Source organism: Eublepharis macularius, chromosome 18 (assembly GCF_028583425.1).
Source record: "Eublepharis macularius isolate TG4126 chromosome 18, MPM_Emac_v1.0, whole genome shotgun sequence".
Classification (NCBI taxonomy): Eukaryota; Metazoa; Chordata; class Lepidosauria; order Squamata; family Eublepharidae; genus Eublepharis; species Eublepharis macularius.
This window is the reverse complement of record NC_072807.1, coordinates 9,679,509-9,702,146: the sequence shown is the minus strand read 5'-3', so window position 1 is coordinate 9,702,146 and position 22,638 is coordinate 9,679,509. Positions and strand designations below refer to the sequence as shown.

The 22,638-nt window shown below is 47.1% G+C and overlaps 1 protein-coding gene across 2 annotated transcripts; it reads left to right on the top strand.

Moving 5' to 3' along the window:
* Positions 1 to 585: 585 nt before the first annotated feature.
* On the top strand, positions 586 to 21,069 carry POPDC2 (popeye domain containing 2). 2 transcript variants are annotated; one of them, XM_055002840.1, is made up of 4 exons: positions 586 to 1,266; positions 6,210 to 6,318; positions 14,208 to 14,676; positions 19,356 to 21,069. In XM_055002840.1, the coding sequence occupies exons 1-4, from the start codon at positions 776 to 778 to the stop codon at positions 19,430 to 19,432; spliced, it is 1,146 nt and encodes a 381-aa protein (XP_054858815.1). In that variant the 5' UTR covers positions 586 to 775; the 3' UTR covers positions 19,433 to 21,069. The 2 variants fall into 2 exon arrangements, with proteins under 2 accessions (XP_054858815.1, XP_054858816.1); XM_055002841.1 differs by having other exon boundaries at positions 14,208 to 14,724; positions 19,347 to 21,069.
* The last annotated feature ends 1,569 nt before the right edge of the window (positions 21,070 to 22,638 follow it).

The following is a 22,638-nucleotide window of genomic DNA, read 5'->3' as shown; positions in this document are numbered from 1 at the left end:
AAAAAAAAAGTACTTCCGAAACCCCAGTTTTATAGTCTCACTTCAGTATCCAGTCTTGCTTCTACTGCTTACCATCTATGACGGACACAATTTTTCATTCCCCCCCCCCCCCGCCCCGCGCCTTGGGAAAGAAGAGATACCCTTTCTCACCACACTATCTCTGGAAAGGGGCTGCAAACACCGAGTGCGTGCATGCGAACAATACGGAGCGTAATCTTGTTCTCTGAGTTATGTTAAGTGATGAGTGCCTGCCTGGCTTCTCTTCCCCCTCAGCCGCGGCTTCTTGAATTTCAATTCCAAACATGGTTATCTATTTGGGGTCTTTCCATTGCCCTGTGCTCCACGTTCCACCTCCAGCACCAGTGCCCTCTGCTTCGCTCTTCTCCACCCCTTGTGCCCTCCCCGCTCCTCTTGCAGCCGTTCTATTTCCACTTCTTCCATGGCTGAGGAGAGGGCAGGCCGTGGGCACTCTTTCCAGCTGTTTTGCCAAGGTATTCTCCACTGAAGGGGCCCCTTTCTCTCCAGCATCAGATTTCTGCTGTGGATCTAGCCAGTTCGCTGGGGCAGGGACCCCTGCAAGATCGTCAAGAAAGCTACTGGGTCTACTTCGTTGGGGAAGGGATTGCTGGCCGTGTTTTGTGCAAACATATTCCTCGTTTCCCAAATGGTCCACTATAATTTCAAAAAAAGTGGAGCTGCTGTTTAGTTCCCATTCCAAGAATCTGTGTTCCTTGCGCATTGTAATATAGCCTACAAGGCTTTTAGGCCTTAGAAAATGAGTGTAAACAGCACCCTTTTGGACCGGATCATTTTCCACCCAACTTTGTGTGATGATTGGAAGATCTTTTCCGAAGGGGCAGCCTACCACTTGGCCGCTTGCATCCTTCTCCTGGGATTGATGGGGGGAAGCGGCCCCTTTGGTGCCATGTACATCTTTGGTTTCCTGGCTACGGGCTTCCTCTGCTTCGCTCTCTGGGGCTGGCTGGATGCATGCGGAGTCGACATCTTCACCTGGAGCATGTTTTTAGTTTTGATTTGTGTGCTTCAATTAGCACACCTCGTTTACCAGCTACGGAAAGACACGGTGTCCGAAGACTTCGACCAGCTTTACAAGCAAGTGTGTCAGCCGCTGCAGGTGCCCTTCCAAGTGTACAAAGAAATTGTCAAGTGCTGTGAGGAGCAGGTGCTGCCATTGGCCAGAGACCAGGCCTATGCCGTGGAGGGCAAGACAGCCATCGACCGCCTGTCTTTCTTGCTGTCAGGCAGGTAAGCATCTCCTCCTTTGCTTGGCTTTGGTCACCTGGGTACTTTGGTTGCATAAACGAGATAAGCAGGGCTTTTTTTCAGGGGGAACGCCAGGGAACGGAGTTCCGGAACCTCTTGAAAATAGTCACATGGCTGGTGGCCCCGCCCCCTGATCTCCAGACAGAGGGGAGTTGAGATGGCCCTCCACGCCGCCCAGCTCAGCGGCGCGGAGGGCAATCTCAACTCCCCTCTGTCTGGAGATCAGGGGGCGGGGCCACCAGCCATGTGACCATTTTCTCCGAGGGCAACCCACTGCGTTCCACCACCTCTTTTCCCAGAAAAAAAGCCCTGGAGATAAGAATGACATATTCAGCTTCCTTTGCAAGCTTGCAAAGAGGAAGAGGAATGTCAAACAACCTGAGACATAACCTTGGTCTAAGCAATTGCAAACATGGTTTGGAACTGGGGTGTCTAGTTCTGGTTTGCAAGGTGAACTATGGTTTTTGTAAACCAGACTTTGGAGGTGATGCCAAACTAGCATTCGCTGCAATCCAGAAATAGAGGGATTTGAAGTACATAGAGAAAAGGAAAGGGGCCCAGGAAGGATGTGAATCTGTGGGCTGAACTACATGATCCCTCATTTATGGGATGGTCCCCGGCACCCATCAACCAGACAAGTGCTGGAAGTTTCAGAGTTAATCCCCAGATGCAAGGGGTTGTGCAATTCTTAAAAGATTCTTCCCTTTGCACCTATAGCCTCTCTTCTTCATTCTGCCTTGGTGCAGCCCCCTTTCTTCTTCAGATGCAAGTAGGGGCCATGGTGCATGGGGGCTTAGTGTGCTTGCCAACCTCCAGGTGTGGCCTGGAGATTTCCTAGAACGGATCTCTAGCCTACAGGGATCCGTTCTCTTGGAGAAAATAGCTGCTTTGGAGGGTGAACTCTGGTATTATAACCAGCTGGGATCCCTCCTCTCCCCAAACTATGCCCTCCCCACGCTCCATCCTCAAATCGCCAATAATTTCCCAGCCTTAGAAATTTACCCTTCCCCTTTTGCTATTTTCCTGACCTGAAATGGCCCTAGGAAGCGACGACCGTTTGCCCCATTGAGAAAATTTCTGTGTACTGAAGAGCTACAGTTAAGTCATGGTCTGCATCCCAATTGGGCCCCTGAGAATTAATACAGAATGCCCAACACACATCTGGCAAACAGGACTTGGTATGGACATGGGGCAGACCTATAAACCATGTATCATGTAGTCAGGCCCTGAGGCTCACTGCGGGTTGAACCAGTCCCATCTCTTTTCTGGCTTCATTTTCACCAAAGGGATAAAGCTGCTTTGGTTCTACCATTTCAGTCTGCAGATGGGGACTCGTGAGATAGACAGAAACAAATATGGGAACCCTGCCCCTAGAAATCTAGCATGTCAAGGAGAAGGCTGATGTACCTAGACAAGACATTCTTCCACAGAGGTTTTTTTTTCTTTTTGACAGATATTTAATCCTGTGAGCCCACAGACCAGTCTGAAAGGGGGCGGCGGCATGCCAGGCGCAGGTTGGCTGCTCTGATGAAGGCTGCCGGGGACGAGTTTGGGGTGGGGGGATGTTTCAGGGAAGAAAGGCGAGTGCAGACAGGCAAGTGCATTCTGCCTGGCTTCTCTCCCCAATGGGCTCCTCCTGCCTGAGGTACAGAAGCAGTCATTGTACCCAGTAGTGTGTGGATGTAGGATAGTTTCGTTTTCCTTGCTGAAAGAGGTTCATCTCACATGGGACCACAGCCACACCCCTGAGGTCCTAGAAAAGGAACACCCACCCGATCAGGAGGAAGTTCTGCACATTGCAGTGAGGCTTCCCCTCAGCAGGCTGTGCGGGCCCTACCACCTTCACTTCTCTGGGGCAGCAGGTTTTCCGCAAAGCAGAACTGGTCCTCTGAGCCGTTCCTCCAAACCATATGTTGTTTGTCGAGGTGCACTGTTGCCTTGCCAATGTGGGGCAAGTGGTGTGGTGTGCGATCTGTGCTCTGATTTGTAACAAGCATGGAAAGGGCATACAGGATCTTCCCACGGGCAGGGCACTGCGATTTATTTTTTCCCCTTGCCTGCATTCCCGCCTGCAGCCATGTTGTTGCCAGGCAAGTTGGTTTTGGTTTGGTTTGAATGGAAGTAGCATAGGCCTAGGAGAGGGGGTGTCACCACCTTGTGTAGCCTGGAGTCCGCATCGGCTCAGCACCAACCCCCCCCCCAAGTTGTTGGGTAGTTTGGCCAGGGAACTGTCCCTGTCCACAAAGGGAGGCTATACACATTACTAAGTACCTAGGGATGCTCAAGTGCAGGATTGTATGCATAGTCCTCAATTCATGTCCATGCACATGAATGCCGCTTTCACGGGAGCTCCCTTTGTGTGATGGCATCTGCAAGTGATGCCAGAGGGCAGAGCAGCAATTCAGCTCTGTTTTCGCTGCGAGAACAAGTACTGTTGGCTCCTTTGATTTGCTAGTTTGCATTTCTTTACCATTTGAGAAAGTGCCATTTTCAATGAATGGATGTGGGGGGGAAAGGGATACGTTTAGCAGTTGAGGAGGAACTGATATTGAATGTGTGAATGTATTCACACAGAGCAAATGGAAGTGTGACTGCGAGCGAGCGCATGGGAAGTTGGAGGGGGGGACGTGAAATGAGGTTCACTTGAACATCCCTAGGGACTTCGTAACATGTATTTCCACCCAAAGACGTGCTCCAGAAGGGGCAACTGCCTCCGCATTTTGCTCACAGGCAGGAAAGGGATGTCTGGCTGTCGCATTCCTTTCTCCAGCTTGCTTATGTCTCTCCGTCTACACACCTGTCAGCTTCTCTCTAGCCTGCCTTCCACATTTCCTGTGCAGAATTACTGGATACAGCCGCATACACTGAGTTCTTTGACCCTAGATGCGACGGTGTTGGCTCCTACGGTTCCATCCCACTGATGAAAGAGCTTTCCACTGGCAGAGGCCTCCTTGCATCTAGGGAAGGCTCCCCTATTAGCAATATGAAGTCACAGGATCCAGCCCACTCACTAGAAGTAGGGTTGCCAGCCTCCAGGAGGTAGCTAGGGATCTCCTGGAATTACAACTGATCTCCAGGCAATAGAGATCATCTGCCCTGGAGATAATGCCTGCTTTGGAGGGAGGGTGGGATCTATGGCATTATACTCTGCTGAGGTCTCTCCCCTTCCCAAGCCCCACTGGTCCCCAGGGTTCACTCCCAAACCTCCAAGAATTTCCCAACCCAGAGTTGGCAACCCTAAGTAGAAGAATACCATTTCATTCCAGAACAAATGACAGTCATCTCAGGCCATATTCTCTTTTTGTTATGGAAGTGCAGAGCCATTAATATAGTGGGAATATCCTGTAATAATTTTAGCAATAGTCTCTGACATCAGAGGTGAAGCTTGACTTGGGATTGGCTACATCCCCTAATCAGTCTCATGGAGGACGCTGCCATAGGTTGGATTTTATTGCCCATAAAAATCAGGGAGCTCTGGACTTTTCTTCGTCCCTACTTGGGAACATCCGTACCCCAAGACCAGGAGGCCAGGGGTTAAAAAGCTCCTCTGCTGTCTTGGTACTGCATGGGACTCTGCTCACGCTCTGCGGAACCTGCTACGATCTAGGTAAAGTGTACTTTGCTAAGTTAGACCAACCGTGCCGCTTTTATTTGAGATGCTGTGTGTTGTGTGAGATTGTGTGCTTTCCCTGATTTTGTATTTTGTCCTCTTTCCTTCCCCTTTTGAATCCAACCCCCACAACTCTTTTTTTATAATAAACCTTTTTATAAACACTTCCCGCCCCCCCCCCCCCGCCCCCGTTGCTTCAATAGTACAATATATTTCCCTGGGATGCTTCTCTGAATCTATATTGCTATATTTTCCCAGGTTTTCACCCAGTGATTTTGTTATTGTCCTAGTGCTGCTGATCCCTCTCAGTAGGTCAGTCTTGATAGTCTCAGGAGGACTGATTGATTGATGGATTGATGGATTGATTGATTGATTGATTGATTGCATTTGTACCTTACTCTCCCCACACACAGGCTCAGAGCAGTAACAACAATCAAACACATTAAAATCCATTATATATAAATTGCATTAAAACCGTACATTACATTAGCACATAAAATCATTACAAGTCATACAAATCAGTGCAAGAGGCAACACCTTTTCCTGTGACTCCTATGCTGAAGCCCACACAGCTAAATTCTGTACATCCCGTGGGATGGTGATGCTATACCTGATAAGAGGGTTGGCAGACAGTTGGGGGAGGGGGCTGGGTTCTCCCCTCAACAAGAGACCAGCTAAAAAGGACTAACCAAGGAGCCCTGCTCAACCCCGACCTCAACCATACGCCTGATGGTTGAGGTCATCTCTGTCCTGTAGGACCAGTAGAAAGATAGCAAATTCAGAGGGGCCCGGGTGTCCGCCAACAGAGAGTTCCACCAGGTGGGTTTGGGTTGCCAGGTCCCCCTGTCTTCCCAGCAGGAGTTGGGGGACCCGGCATCTACCTTCTCTGTCGACAGGCATGTGCACGTGCTCCCAGGCCCACGAGAAGGCATCACTTCCCGGAAGTGATGTCATTGCAAGGGCTGCAGCTGCCCCAGAAGCACTCCCGAGCTCGGGGAGGGGGTGAATTGGGCCAGATCGGGCCCGAATTGTTCCCACACTCTGCAGTGGCCCAATCTGGGCTGATCTGGGCAGATTTAGGCCCAAATCAAGCCGGATCTGGCCCATGGGAGCACACCAATAGCTTTTATCACTAGACTGAGTACCCTCCATGGAACATATGGCGAGACTTTAGTGGTGGCAAGCATTGCCACGATGCTTTCCAGGGAATCCTTGGTCCAAGGGAGATTTCCAGCAAGGAAAATCACCTCCCCCCGACTACTGTTACAGCAACTAAGCGTGTATTTGAATACTGTCCTTTCCCTCCCTTCCGTAGGATCCGAGTGAGCCAGGATGGGCAGTTTCTACACTATATCTTTCCATATCAGTTTCTGGATTCCCCAGAGTGGGAATCGCTACGGCCATCTGAAGAAGGAACGTTTCAGGTAAACGAAAAGATCGCTGCCTCGCTGCTCTGCACAGCCTTTCTTTTTTAAAAACAAATCTCTCCTGTTAAAAAAAAACTTACGACAGAGGCTGGGATGCACACAACTAGTTCTGCGGGCCTGAAGCCTCTCGGTTTTTATGTTTCTTGAACTTCCATCTTGTGCCACTTTAAGTGTGGAGATTTTCAAAAGCAGTTTGTAGCATAAGATGGAGGTGGGGGTGGGGTACATCTTGCTGGCGAAAGGAAAAAGCTCAACATTCCACTGGGCGTGTCTAAGGTGGCCAGCCAGAGGGATCTCAGAGGGGAGAGGCAACTTGCGAGAAGGCCTGGGTTCAAATTCTGGCTTGCTTCAAATTCCCTTCAGTTTCATAATCTCAGTTGTGTGGCTAAGCAATGACAATGGGGTTCTGGAAGAAGTGTAAACCAAGCTTGAGCCACAAAGGGAAAAGTGGGATATATTTTAATAAATAAAATAACAACACCCCCTTCCGGGCATGTATTGGAGCATAGAACTCGGCACTGTATGTAATATTTTTTCTCAGTTAGGAGGGTTGTATTGTAGTAGTAGTAGTAGTAGTAGTAGTAGTAGTAGTAGTAGTAGTAGTAGTAGTAGTAAATTAATAATAACATTCGATTTATAAACCGCCCTACAGGATGACTTAACACCCACTCGGAGCGGTTTTCAAAGTATGTCATTATTATCCCTACAACAAGAATCACCCTGTGAGATGGGTGAGGCTGAAAGAGCTCTGAGAGAGCTGTGACTGACCCAAGGTCACCCAGCTGGCTTCAAGTGGAGGAGTGGGAAATCAAACCCAGCTCTCCAGATTAGAGTCCCATGCTCTTAACCACTACACCAAACTGGCTCTCAGGGAGTCTGAGATGCTTTGTTAATGAGTTAGGGACCATAGACTTCACCACTATGTTGCCTTGCATACAATCTGTTGCTTAAAATATGTGCTGCTTTGTGCTACCTGTGCATCATGCTGTTTTATATCAGCCCTAGAATTGCTTATGTTCTGTTTCAGCATTTCTTCAATTCTGTATTGGATCCTTGCTAATGCTATGTCTTTGTAAACTTGCATTTATTCACCCTGTGGCATTGTTTATGGAAATGTCCTTGATACTGACTGTACGAATCTCACACTGTTTAATCCGCCTTGAGACTCAGGGAGAAAGGTAGACTAGAAATGATATAAATAAATGCATTAAATAAATAAATATTATAATCTTGAGGCATTCACTTATCACTCCATCTTCTGCACAGATTAGACAGATTCATGGAGGATGGGCCTATCAGGAGCAACTAGCCATGGGGACTGAAGAGAACCTCTAGCTTCGGAGGCAGTAAATCTCTGGATCCCAGAGGCAGGAGGCAACTTCAGGAGAAGGACTTGGCCTCTTTGCATTGATGTTGGCCCTCTAGAGTAACCGGCTGGCCGCTGTGTGAGACAGGACGGACCACTGGTCTGATCCAGCAGGGCTCTTCTTCTTACATTCTTATGATCTTGCATCATAGAATGGACATGGGGTTGTGGGTCTTTGTCAGGAGGACATTTAGTGACAGGCCATTCAGTGGGCCCCTGTAACTGAGGGCCAAGCGAGAAGAGACGAATGACACTTGAGTGGCAAGTGAACAGACTCACATGCATTCCTCCCTGTTCACTTGCACTCCACTCAATCATGTAGTGATCGAGTGGAGTGCAAGTGGAGTGCAGGTGAACAAGGAGGAATGCACGTGAGTCTGTTCACTTGCCATTCAAGTGTCATTCGTCACTTCTAGCTTGACCCTGTTACTTTTTCCCCTGTGGGGAGATAAGCATCTGAGACCAGGATGTAGCAAACTGGAATGGGGAAAATAGTCTGAGGGGTTAAAAGCTCCTTACCCCTTTTGCTCAAACTTACCATTTCTCAAGGACGCTTCTGAGGTTTAAAAAGAAAAATGGTAAAATGCACGTGTTTTGGCTGGACCTGAGTTTGTGGTGGTGGGTCCTGGAGTGGTGGTGGGTCCTGGAGTTCTACCAGAATTAAAAACCGATCTCTAGACTAGATAGATCAGCTACTCTGAAGAAAACAGCCACTTCAGAGGGCAGATTCCACAGCGGAGCCCCCTCCCCAAACCAGGGTTGCCAGGTCCCCTCTGGACGGAGGTTGGAAACCTGGCACTTACCTGAGTGCTGCCATCACATGCATGCATGCTCCCAGCCTGTGCCAAGATGTCACTTCCAGGAAGTGATGTCATTGTGCCAGCCACGTGCCTAGGGTTCCCAGGTGCCCTCCGATGGCAGGCAAACTCCTGGGGATTTGCCCCCTTGGCCGCCAATTACCCAGAGATCGGCGGGAGGAGGCAAGCTCCTGGAGGTTGCCCACCACCAGCAGGCAACCAACACAGCGACATCACTTTTAGAAGTGACACTGTCGCACTGCCCACAGGAGCATTCCTGCATCTCAAACAGGATGAATCGGCCCTGTGTGGAGCGCGGGAGCGCTCGCGTGGCCGGTGCAGTAACGTCACTTCCAGAAGTGATGCCATCATGCTGGCTCCAGGGTGTGCGCGTGGTTTGCGTGTGTGCAAAAGAGGACCTCGTGCAGCACACAAGGTAAGTGCCAGGGACTCCACCCTCCCGACAGGAGGTGAGGGGTACCTGGAAACCCTACACGTGCCACTTAAGGGAGTGCTCCCACTCTTTGCAGTGGGCTGAATCAGGCCCAATTCAGCCCAATTCAGGCTGCTGCAGTGCCCAGGAGCGCTGCCAGGGCTGTGCGACAGGCCTTGGAGTGTTCCCGCATTCCTCAGTTGCCCAATTTGGCCTGAAATCAGCCTACTGCAGCATCTAGGAACGTGCCACGCTGCCTAGGAGCACGCCCCAGGAGGCACATTCCCCTGCCGGCCAGGTAGGCGGGGGCGGGGGGTGGAGGGTGGGAGTGGGGGATCCGCCACCTCCAACGGAGGACTAGCAAACCTACCCCAAACTTTACCTTCCCTGGGCTGTACCCCCAAGTCTCTCAGAATTTCCCAAACTTGAGTTGGCAACACTCGTGTGAACTCCTCTTTGGCCTGGTTCTTCAGAGGACTACATTATGTATTAAGAAAAGAATGACTGCCTTTTGCTTGCCATCCTGAGAAGGGGGTTCCATTTATCAATAAATCTGACTGCTCAGGACAGAGGTGGTGGGTGAGACTGGAATCACGGGCACTCGTCGCCAAGCTCCCTTCTGGGCTAGAAAATGCTCCTGGATTTCTCTCCCCTCCACTCTGCCAGATCCGCCTCGCCCAAAGTCTGCTGCATTGGCTTCTGGGTCTGCTAAGACCAAATCAAAGCAGCTGCTTGCGTGGCTGAGGCACTGGATGTCAAGCGCCAGGACAGGCCGTGTCGTTCACCCGTATTCTTCTTCCCCAAGCACCATTCCTTGGTCTTGAGCCAAGGAGTCCCCGGCGGGGACACTGGGCGGCCTCTGCATATCTTGGCCCGCCTCTCGCCATCCTCCGTGGCATGTCAGTGTCTCATTTACACAACCTGGCGAGGGGAACATGGTGTTGATTTTAATAGCCAAACAGCTGGTTCTCTTAGGTCAGCCTTTTAAAATGGTCCTAATTCAGATGAAACTTTCAGATTGCTTGCAATATCGGTTTGAGATACAAATGTATGAGTAAGCCATGACGGAAAAACGGAGACCCCTAAAAACAGATCAGTAAACACCCAACTAGCTCCCCGCTAACTCCGTTGCCTGCTGGCCTTGCCCTGCTTTAATTCATTCTTACTGACATTCTGTCTTGTTTCTCCCTAAATTAAAACCACCAAAATGGTTTCTCTGCCCCCCCCCCAGCTGTCCCTATTCAAAAACAGGGCAGAAAGATTCCCAAATCATCAAGAAACGTCAACCGTCTGTCCAGTTCCTAATACACAGGGAGGAAAAATCAACTGATAATCTCTTTAGTAACTAGAACTTCACAACGTACGATGATCATCCAGTTTCCCTAACAGTATCCTTGCATTTGGCCCATTTGTTGAAATATGTGCTTAGTTATTTTGATCTAGGCAGAGTCTAAGCAATAAGCTTTTACTTCATGATCTTAGGATGCCTTTGCTCTCAGCCTGTCATTCATTCATTCATTCATTCATTCATTCATTCATTCATTCATTCATTCATTCATTCATTCATTCATGTCATTTATAGTCCGCCTTTCTCACTGAGACACAAGGCGGATTACACACTGTAAAAGGGCATGGAGTGCAAAATAGAGTGTGGGGTGCAGCGAAGAAGAAAGAAAGAGGTGTTCAAGAGGAGAAATAATATTTTGAATGAGCTAATTAATAGGAGACAATGACAGATCATAGATCCAGAGGAGTTAGCTGTGTTAGTCTGTAGCAGCAAAATAGTAAAGAGTCCAGTAGAACCTTTAAGACTAACCAACTTTATTGTAGCATAAGCTTTCGAGAACCACAGCTCTCTTCGTCAGATGCATTGTCAGCTTTCGAGAACCACAGCTCTCTTCGTCAGATGCATCTGACAAAGAGAGCTGTAATTTTCGAAAGCTGACGATGCATCTGACAAAGAGAGCTGTGGCTCTCGAAAGCTTATGCTACAATGACAGATCACTATATCTATATGTTGCTTTCTCTCCCATTTCCCATCTGAAAAGTTTTGTGTGATCTCCAGCTTAGTAAAATGCAACACACTGTTTCACTACAAGCTCAAAAGAAGTTGTGGTCCATCTAAACTATATGAATGGGTTTTATAACAAGTTTATCAGCATATGGATGACACCCAACTAGGGTTGACAATGTCCAGGTGAGGCTTGGAGATCTCCTGGGATCATAACTGATCTCCAGACTGCCGAGATCAGTTCCTCTAGAGAAAATGGCTGCTTTGGAGGGTGGTTTCTTTTTTAAAAAAAATGTAAGTTTATTTAATAGGAGAAAAAAAGACAATAGAAAGTGTGTAAAGCATCTTGAACAGAATACAGAATAATAGATTTAAGCTACAACAAAAAATATAAGCAAGACATATAAACGCCCCAGCTAAATTTCATATTACTCCTCTCCCTCTCCTTAATTACTTATACCCAAAATTTTATACTCAACATTCGATATTCAATTATATACATCACCTTTTATATTCAACATTTTAAAGATTTTAATGTTATAACTGATCTATATCCATGTTAACTCTTCTTGATTTTTCTTAATTTCCAGCTATGTGTTCGAAGAAAACTGTCCATTTTTCCTGGAATTCCTGTGTTGGCCTGTTGTGCATAGAAGAAGTTAATTTAACCATAGAGGCATATTCATACAATTTAGTTGTCCATTCAATCATATCTGTACAAAATTCTGTCTTCCAGTTTGCTGCATAGGCAACTCTCGCAGCTGTTACTATGTACTTAAAAAGTTTTCCATGGGATCTGGATGCCACGGCATTACATCCCTGCTGAGCTCTGTCCTCCCCAAGCTCCACCCCAAATCTCCAGGAATTTCCCAACCCAGAGTTGATAACCCTACACCCAACTCCGAAACATCAGATAATCTCTCTTCCAAAACCTTAATAGAAAATTATATAGCAGGATGACGACAGGCCTCCAACAGCAGCAAAGGACATCCTGTGATCCCGGCTTCTACCTCCAAACGTCTTCACAGGATGGCGTGGTCCGACACATCAAAGGCTAATGAAATCTACAAGCCTCTTCCCCCAATTTGAGCCCCTCTCACTTGTCTTCATAAGCCACACCCCTGTTCCTACTGTTACTGAGAATGGGTCTCCTTGAGATTAAGTGGAGGGAATTAGTGCCAAGGAGTACGGCTCTGTGAGGGGGTAACACTGGGATATCTCCACCAGTATTTACAAGCTCCCTTTCCCAAGCAGGCACATGAAACTGGTGATCTTGAATATAGGAGGAAAGCTCGCACGCACGCATGCAAGCAAGCAAGAGATTGTTCGCAAATACACAAGATGTCTAGGAAAAACAGTGGTGAAAGTGGAATAGATCTGAGGGATTTCAGGGTGATAATTACCTATCCAAAGAGCAGAGTAGTCCACAGAGGAAGAGCTTTGAATGTCCAGCATTCTCGGCCAGGAGAGAGAGAGAGTCTTAGGGAAAGTATCCCTAAGGTAGCAGCACTTGGATCCAGAAGGCGCTATTTGATTGGGGTAAGAGCCCTGGTTTTTAGAGGGCAAAACATATCCTGAGGCTGGGGAGCCCCCTTAGCCGTTGGAACAAAGACCCTAAAGGTCAGTTCCTGGGAATTACAAAGGTTTGATTACCTCCTGCCGGAGTGTGTGAAGGGAAATGCAAAGTCTCTCCTGCTACCTCACAACGGGGCAATTTGCTAATGAATCTCCCTGGAGCTGAGTTGATTAATTTAGATAGGGACAGCATCTTCCCAGGAACAGATTATAAACTTATCAGTGCTAATTGATTGCTACTCGATCTTGGGGTGGGGATTTCATCATGGAATGAGGGTATCGAAATGTGCTAAGGGGGTGACTCAATGAGACCCTGTCTTATTACAGCTCACATCCATAGCTTGGAAGGCAGTAAATACAATCACTGCGGTCACTCTGCATTTCCGTGAATGTCCTGCTCATGCTTGATCTCCTGGGTGGGACTCAGCAAAGCTCACTGCCCAGCTGGCTGGAATTCCCCCAATGCACATCAGGCTGCATTAATCCAGGGGTCCTGTGATTTTTATCAGCTATTAAATATGGCGTAGGCCAGGGCCGACTACTTACACTACAGGGAACTGTACAAATTATTGCTATAATTCAACTTTGCCAAGACCAACTATCTCCGACTAATGTTTGACTGCCCTGAAACAAGACAATTTTATTCGTTTTTTTATGTTATGTATAGTCCATCTTTCTCACTGAGACTCAAGGCAGATTACATAATGTGAGATTAGCACAGTCAGTAGCAAGGATATTTCAATAAACAATGCCGTAGGATAAATAAATGCAAGTTTACAAAGACAAAGCATTAGCAAAGTGTTCAAGACAGAGTTGAAGAAATGCTGAAGCAGAACAAGGACTGACATTAGACAACACAGAATGACCCGGTAAGGTCATACTTAAAGCAACAGATAGGACAGAAGGCAACATAGTGGTGAAGTTTATGGTCCCTAACTCATTAGTGAAGCATAACTTTGACACCACCTCCTATCTGAGTAAAAATCCCTTTTTAATAATTCAATTTTACATCATTTGTGGAAAGCCAGGAGACCGGGGGCTCTACTGACCTCCTCAGGCAGGCCGTTCCATATTGCATTTTTCATGAATATTGTTTTTTATCCCTGTTACCAAAACAAATATGCACTCGCCAATATATGCATAGGAGGAGCCCAGAAAAGGAAATACTGCCCCCCGCATCCTGGTTCACCCAACAAAGACTCCCCAGGGAAAGTGATATAGGATAGCAGCAGGCCATGGAGGGGCTTTGGTTACAGATAAGGGGGCCGAAGCGCCCCTCCGAGAGCCTTCCAAAACAGTAGTTAAGTGGACCATCACAAGAGATTGAGCCCCCCTCCCAGTAATTCACCCATACAACCGATGAGGTAAAAGGTATGTCTGGTACACACACAAGGGTTGCCAACTGTGGCTTGAGAAATTCCTGGAGATTTTGGGGGTAGTGCTTGGGGAAGAGTTCAGTGGGTATGTGATTCTTGAGCGTGTGCCCTCGGAAGTTGCCGTTTCCTCAAGGGAAAGGCAATACTGATCTTGGTGTTCAGACAGCCTGATCCGTTATAAGACAGCTTTGTGTGTTCATGTTTGTTCAGTATGAATCTCTTCCGATTCACATCTTTGAAATCCGCCTATGACTCGCTGCCGAAGACGGTATCACCTACTGAGACGGAAAGCCCAGATGTCACCTCTCTGCTTTTCTTTCCTCGGCAGGTCACTCTGACAGCCGAGACGGACTGCAGCTTCATCACCTGGCCGAGGAGGAGGCTGTACTCCCTGCTAGCAAAAGAGCGCTACATTGCCCGTCTCTTTTCAGTCCTGCTGGGCTACGACATCTCCGAGAAGCTGTATGCCCTGAATGAAAAGCTTTTCGCCAAATTCGGTCTTCGTTTTGACATCCGTCTACCCAGCCTCTACCACGTCCTGGGACCTGCCTCTTCAGAGACTGAGATGGAGCCCGAGCCGGCTGAGCCCGAGCCAGTGCCCTTACGCCCCCCGTCGCTGACCTTTGTGCAGTCCGCCCCCACAGCCTCTCGTGCACCTCCCCCCGCAGCCCCTTGTGCCCCTCTCAGGATACCTCGGCCTGACAGTGACCTGTCCGGTGAGGACTCTACCAGTCTTGTATTGGAAGATTTTGCTGAGTTGACAGGGTCCTTTATGGACTATGTGAGCGAAGGGGAGTATATGAAATGAGGGCACTTCTAACATGGGCACACGTCACCCGGTGTAAGTAAGTAAGTACTCTTTGTGCCTCTAGAAGGAAACACAAGTGTGTGTGGCTGATCTGTCCAGCATGCTGTGTACACCATTCTCTTGGTTCTCCTGCTCAACCCAGAGCTCATGTGCCTCAACGGGCTGGTGTCAGCCCTGTTTGTCTTATTAAATTATTCTGATCCAGGTAGCCTGAGATTTCGGTGCTTGGACCTGCCAGAACGTTATTGTCTCTTAATGCCCAGTGCCAGCATAGACCATGTTGGCATTCTGGCCGTTGTGGTGGCTCATTGGAGGAATGAAAGGCTGTATGAACCTCAATCAACTTGAAGGGGCGGCGGCAGAATCCCAGTGAAGGTGCTTTATGAACACGGAACCCAAAGTCCCAGGATTTAGCCTCTGTTTCTGAAATTGATTCTGATACTTATCCAAAGCTTCGCCTCAAGTTCAGAATGGAAATTCTGGATGCAAAATGCCATAGAGCCAAGCTACCAGTGACGAATGACACTCGCGTGGCAAGTGAACAGACTCGTGTGTATTCCTCCCTGTTCACTTGCCATTCACTTGCGCTCCACTTGATCAAGTGGAGTGCAAGTGAAAGGCAAGTTAACGGGGGAATCCACGTGAGTCAGTTCACTTGCCATGCGAGTGTCATTCCTCACTTGTAGCTTGGCTCAGAGTTACATCACGTCTGGGAGATGAGCCGGGCTGCCAACCTCCCAAAGAGACCCGGAGATCTGGAATTAAAACGGAATTCCAGAATACAGAGACTAGTTCTCCTGGAGAAAATGGCAGCTTTGGAGGGTGGACTTTATGGTGTTATTCCCCCACGGAAGTCCCTCCCCTCCCCCAAATCCCCAGAAACTTCCTGTCCTGGAGCTGGCAACCCTGTCTTATGGCACCGTAAGTGGACATTGATGGGTGAGGCTGGTAGACACCATTTCTTTGTGGAATATGAAGAACGGGCTCTGAAAAGGAAATGAGGTTCTGAGGCTGTTTCCACCTGTAGCCAGACCAAGGCACCAATTTCCCAGGTCATAATTTTTTTAAAAAGCTAAACTCTGAGACTTGAATACAAGCTTTTTAGGGTGCGCTCCGTGAACTCCAAGTTGAGATAAAGACTTGGGTGTGAGGAAGAATAAAAAGTAGCAGGGGAAAGGCCTAGTGTAAGTTTAACCTCAGACTTAAGGTAAGCAATCTTTGGTCCAGTCAGCCAGAGCGAAGGTGTGGCAAAAGATTTCAGTAAAGACTGTATCAGCTGCAAGCCGCTGTTCTTAGGGAGCCAGTGTCAGAAAGTGAAGTGAAGGGTAAGCTAGGAAGTCCCTGCTTCTAATGCAGCTTCAGCACCTCAGGCTCATCCCTCACTCACCATCTGAAATATGGGGACAGAATTACTGGCCTATCACACAGGGCTGTTGTAGGGAGCACTGGAGAAGGCGTGTGTCACAAAATGCGCAAGCGGGGAAGGGTCTGGCCTTGTATGCAGAAGGTACATTTTCCACTCTTCCACTTTTGAAGGGCTCTCCGGTTAAAAGGCCCTCATGTAACAATGCCAGAGGGCTTTCAGCAGACTGTATTGGCCTAGGTGGAGCAGTGCTCTCCCGTGCTATACGGCGCATCCAGCTGTTCACATGTATAAATACTAAAGATCAACATCCTCTGTGTAAGTATTCTTGGTTGAGGTTTCTGGATTATTTCTCCACATGTTTCATCCTCATGGTAGCCTTGATAAGAGCTAGAAGGGTTCTGATGGTGCCTCAGAACTATCAACTCCTTTGAACAAGCTGATTCACACGTGACAAGATTACACAGGTTGTGTAGGGTCCCCACCTTGTGTCCTGTGAAACCGTCACATGTGAATTGAGGGTGCTCCACAAGCACCCTGTGTGTGATATCTGATTCAGGTTGCAACTGTGGCACACAGAGAGAAGGGACTTCGTCCTTCCCCCATCGCATCGTTTTCCTGATATAAAACAGTCCTGGGGGAGCACAACTTGGCCGGTTGGATAAACCCATAAGTTGGGTTTCCCTAGCAGGCCAAATAGTGCGCCCCAGGGATGGTTGCAAGATGTCCTGCCTGGCCCATTTTACTGCAGCAATTTTATGAAGGTGGGATTCTGTGACAGGTGATGAAGCAGACAGGCATATGTCCAGGGCCAAAGAGCTGCCATTGTCCTAGGGTTGCCAATCTATAGGTGAAGGCAGGAGATTTCTGGGAATTACAACTGATCTCCAGACTACAGAGATCTGTTCCCCTGGAGAAAGTGGCTGTTTTGGAGGGTGAGCTTTATGGTTTTATTCTCCCCTCCCCAAATCCTGCCCCCCGCCCCAGGTTCTTCAGGAATTTCCCTACACAGAGTTGGCAACCATGTATTGTCTGGATGCTCCTCTTGGGAAGCAATCCAAGTCGAATCCTAGGCGTTGGCATACTGTGGGCACAGAGGAGGTAGAATTCTTGTATACTCACTTCTACTCTTGTAGAACTCTTCTGAAGTAAGAGTGTTACTCTGTTTGGAATTGCACTGTTAAAAATGACTGTTTACATTCAAGTACAGATTTTCATTTTCGTTTAGAGATGTGGTGAAATGGACAGTGTGAGCTAGGAGTACAAAAAGCTCTGGGTGTGCCATGTATATATTTTATATGTACAGGCCTTTCTCAGTTTTACCTCTGTATCCCCCCCCCCCCACTAAGTGAACAGTAACATTATCTTCTTATGAACAAGCAAAACTTTAACATTGGCCAAAACAGAACTAAAAATAAATAAATGGCTGCAGGAAAATCCTGATGAAGAGCTACAACAATTCTGTGAAGGACAGTTGAAAAAACTACAAGGTTTAATGTAGCTGGATGATTCTTTGAAACTTAAAAATGCTGCTACCCAAGCACAAAACCCATACATGCTGTGCCAGTTCTCAATGGCACAAGTGTGAGAAAAATAAATGTTTTCCCTTTTGAAAGTACATCCGAGCAAAAGAACCCCTCTTCCTTTCAGGGCCACACAACTGGCCCGTATTTGAAACGGAAAAACAATGTATGTTATATATATGTATATACACACGTGTGTGTGTATATGTGTTTGTATAAATATACACACACACACATACGATTTGTACATCTGTTAGTCTCTTGCCATGAAAACCCCACCAGGGGGTTGCCATAAGTCAGCTGTGACTTGTTGGCACTCTCCATCACCACATATGGGTAAGTTAGTAAAAGCCCTCTCCTAAGAAGAGAAACGAAATGACTATGGGGGGGGGGGGTAGTACTATTATGGATGCAGAACTGCTTTAATAGCTGCCTCCGTGGTAGGGTTGCCAACCTCCAGGTGGAGCCAGGAGCTGTCCCAGAATTAAACATTATTTCCAGACTACAGAGATCAAATGGTTCCTTTAGAGGGCAGACTGTACGGGATCATGCTCCTGTTGAGCTCCAAACCTTGCTCTTCCTGCGCTCCATTCCCAAATCTCCAGAAATTTCCCAACCCAGAGTTGGTAACCCTACTCCATAGTCACTTTGTTTTTCTCTGCTGACTTATAAGATGTGTGGTTGATAAAGGCAGCAAACATTGCTGGGTTAATTTATACAAGGGACACACGTTGGGCAATACCATATTGACTGAAAAGGAAGATGACCCTAAACGTAAGATGACCCCCTTTAAAATGTTATATGTGCATACATACGTATTACTGGACATAACCATATCTTGTATGCAAATAATATAAGACCACCCCATCTTTTTTTTTTTTTGATGGAGTACGTTGGCGGTAGGGAAACCTACTCTTGTATTTGAGTAAGTATTGTCCTTCTGGGCTTCACCCCATCAGTGGCCTGCAAAGTCACCAGTAGGCATTTGTCAACTCCCTTGACAGATCTAATGACTTCCAAGTGATCATCTTCCCCTACCCCACCCCAACAAAGGCTTGTTTCTAAAGGGAAGATTACTCTGAACATTGTGATGTGTGCAAGAAATAATGAAAATTCTGTAGATGAGTACAGCCTGGACTAGCCTGATGTCGTCGGATCTCGGAAGCACAAGTAGGGTTGGCCCTGGTTAATACTTGGATGGGAGACCACCAAGGAAGTCCAGGGAAATACATGTTGCGAATTCCTGGGGACACTTCAAGGGCAGGATTGTATGTGCAGTCCTCAATTCACATGTAGGCTGTTCTTGCTCAGCGCACTTGAATGCAGCTTTCACAGGAACTCCCTTCGTGTGATTGCATCTGCAAGTGAGTTTGGAGGGCTGAGTGCCAATTCAGCTCCGTTTTCTCTGCTAGAACAAGTACCATTGGCTCCTTTGACTTGCCAATTTGCATTTCTTTAGGGTGCAAGAAAGTGTCAACATCTGCATTTCAATGAATGGATGTGGATGGCAGTGAAACTGAGATACTTTTAGCAGTTGTGGAGGAACTGATATGGAAGGCATGAATGTATTCACGCGGAGCAAATGGATGTGTGACTGTGCAAGCAAGTGCATGGGAAGTTGGAGGGGAGACATGTCCCTAGATACTTCATAACATGTATTTCCACTCTTAGACTATGGTTCCACTGGCCCTGAAGTTTTCCTGCAAATATACTGAGTATCTAGGCATGAACTGATTCCTAACTGGAATAACCATCTCTCTTTCCTTACTGCAGCCTCTGGACGCCCTCTGAGAAACAACCGCCAAGCCCTTGCGAAAGGACGTGCCCCGCTCGCTCCCACTCAGACCCCAGAACTCTAGCGAACAACCGTTTGGGCTCGCCAAGACTGTCCCTATACCACCCAACAGGCACATGTGTCCGATCAGAAGAATGTTTGTTGCTTGTGTGTCCACATGTGAGTTTCACTGGGAAGCGTGTGACACTCTTGAAGTACTTGCATGAGACCAGCGTGTGATAGTAGGACACTTTTCCACAGCTTGTCGATCGTCTCCAGCACACCTTTAGCTGCACGTGTCTTCTGAACACTTGGCCCATGGCTCTGTCATCAAACATCGTGGAAAGACAATGGCATACGGAGTCAAAGGTCCTTGCTTTCTGCCGAGGGCCTGGCAGGTCAGCATTTCCCAAACTGGGGGGGTGGGTGTCTGTGGGTCACATCTGAGTCTCTAACCTGAATGGGGGTGACCATCTTACTGGGAAAGACGGGGAGGGGGAAACTGCTCACCTTTAGAGGTTCTGCCTGTTGTGTTGGGAAGCAGCAGCAGCAGAGCAAAAATGCACACACGATACTGGCCTGGGTGGCTGCTGGGGCCTCTGATCTCACAAGAGAATGGAGACCACCCCCCCTACACAGGTCAGGCATGTCTTGTTGCACACTTTTTAAAGGACCGGGAAGCAGCTGAAGAAGCCGTGCTCTGTCTCCAGGCTGATCAAGGTCCCTTGAAGAGGAAGGAATGGGTGACGCTTAACCCTTTCCCCTCCACTTCTGAGGCAAAAGGGCTCTCTGGTGCCTGGCAGGCACCAGCAAGGGAGGGGCTGTATGGGGGGGAGTGGCCTGTGAAAATGTTCAAATCAAAGAGCGGTCCTTGGGTTGCTTGCGTTTCAGGAATCTGTACTAGTTCCTCACCATCAAACAAAGCGCATAAAATAAATTTTCTGTGTCTCCTGTTTCGCTGGGCAAAAGGGGTGTTTGCTAAATTGTGACTACTCTGGATTGCATCTTGCAAGAGAGGGGAGGAAAAAAAGAAGAACCAGGTGCAAGGTGAAAAGATTCATTAAAGATTTTTAAGATCCCTATGCATTTCACTTTAGGCCTGCTCAGGAGATCTGTTGTAAAATACTCCATAGAAGCTATGTTATCGTGTCCGTTCTTATCACTCTAGTTTGAATTATGTATGTAAATATTTTGATGTTCCTTCCATTCTGGAAATAACAATTGTTGCAGTTCTGGATGCTGCTAAAGAAGCTTTTTAAGATAAACCTGTAACATGCTCCAATGGATATCTTTGTATTATATTTTAATGCTTCTAATTTTATTAATTAATTGTTCTATTTTGACAAATCATGTTTTTATAACAGATTTCCTGATGAAAGCTAAAGCAAAATGCAGAGAGATGAAAAAACCTTCAATAAATCCTTCCACCTTGTACCTGGCTCTTCTTTTGTTCTGCTTACTGGTGCGTCCATTGTTTCTCCAGCATTCTGGGACTGGGGAGCCACACCTATAAGCTCAAGAGACAGGCCTTCCTTAAGCTGCTAAATAACTGCTGTGTTTAGCTGAGTACTATGTTTAACAAACCAAAAACACAAGACAAAACCCAAAAAACACAAGACAAGACAAGCTGAAGGTCAGGAACATTTTCCAAACAGTGAATATCTAAGGCATTTTAGACACTCTCATTGGCCATTTCCGCACGTCCTAACATCGCACAACCCTCACAGAATGAGGACATCTTCATGACGCGATTTCTGACATCATCACACCACAATCCCATTTTCATGGCACGATGACATGAGAAATTGCGCCATGAAGACGCCCTCCTTCCGTGAGGGTTGCGCATCAGTAGGATGTGCAGAAATGGCCATTGTCAGGTATCTTTGGATATAGTAGTAACAAATTTGTGAACTTAATTCTGAACAGGTAAGATTTACAAAAAAAAAAAATTACAATAGAAAATTACAATAGAAAATATTTGCAAAAGGAGTGAAGTATCATTGCAACTCCTATGCGTTGACCAACATAAATAATACTAATAACTGTGCTTATCTACTGCTCTTCTAGAGAGATTAGTGCTCCACCCAGAGCAGAGATTACTTCCAGGAAAGTGTTTTTAGGATTGCACTGATATTCTCAGTTTGACGGTGTTAATCCAATACCCTTATTGGACTGCATGACTCATGTCGTATGTTGTATGAATATTAACAGCAGTGGATAAAATAGTCAAGAAAACTGAGACATTGATAATATTTTCATCCAGAATCTAAAGCTTAGGCTTGGCACAAGGCAAATTGCTATGGGAAGGGGATTCGAGAGCCGAGGCACCACCTACCAAAAAGGCCCTTTCTCTGGTCATCACCTTCACGCAGCTTCTCTTCTGCAAAACAGCTTAACAGTCAACTTAATAGGGGAGCAAGGATGCCTGCAAACATCCTGTTCCCAGACTGGCTTTCCAAGTAAGAACCAGCATTTGGAATCGGATCCAGAACTGAGTTTGCTTTTAAGACTAGCAGGATGCGTTTTCTGTGCGGCAAAATGACAATTTGTACTAGAGATGCCAACTATAGCAGCCAAGCAACCACACCTCATACACACAGGTACTAAACTTTACACCTTTGGAAAAGAAAGGCTTAATTTGCACTCTGTCCATGCTCAGGCTCCCCCAAACTGGTCTTCCCAGGGAAGACAAAGGCAGCTGAGCACATTTCTCTAGTCATTTTCGGCTGGAAGAACTGCAGCTGTAAGTCCATATGGGTTCTTTCTACAACAGGAGGATTCTGAAGATGCTAGCTTTACCTGGCACTTCCCCTTAGATAGAAGAGATGGGCTCTGTCGTTTCAGGACTGAGAAAGTGCAGATATTTGGATGGAAGATAAGGGGTCTGGTTTGGAGGAGAAAGGGGAAGGGGAAGAAAATCATGGCTTCAGAACAAAGTCATACCTGGACAAAAAACAGAAGAGAAGTTCTATTGAATTTGGTAACCAAAATGACTTTGCCTCTCTCTCTTATTTTGCCATCACAGAGAGAAAGAGGATTGGGTTTATTACTGTTCCCAGGATTTGTTAGATCTTTTTTTATTTTACTATATGTTTTTGCTTTGCATCATCAGTGGCTTTAATTGCAATTAAGGTTAATTGGTGTTTAAGGGCCTATCCAGATTTGTGTTATATGCTGTCAAGTCGTCTCCAACCTATGGTGACCCTATGAATGAAAGACCTCCAAAATGTCCTATTGTTAACACACTTGCTCAGATCCTGCAAACTGGAGGATGTGGCTTCTTTGAATGAG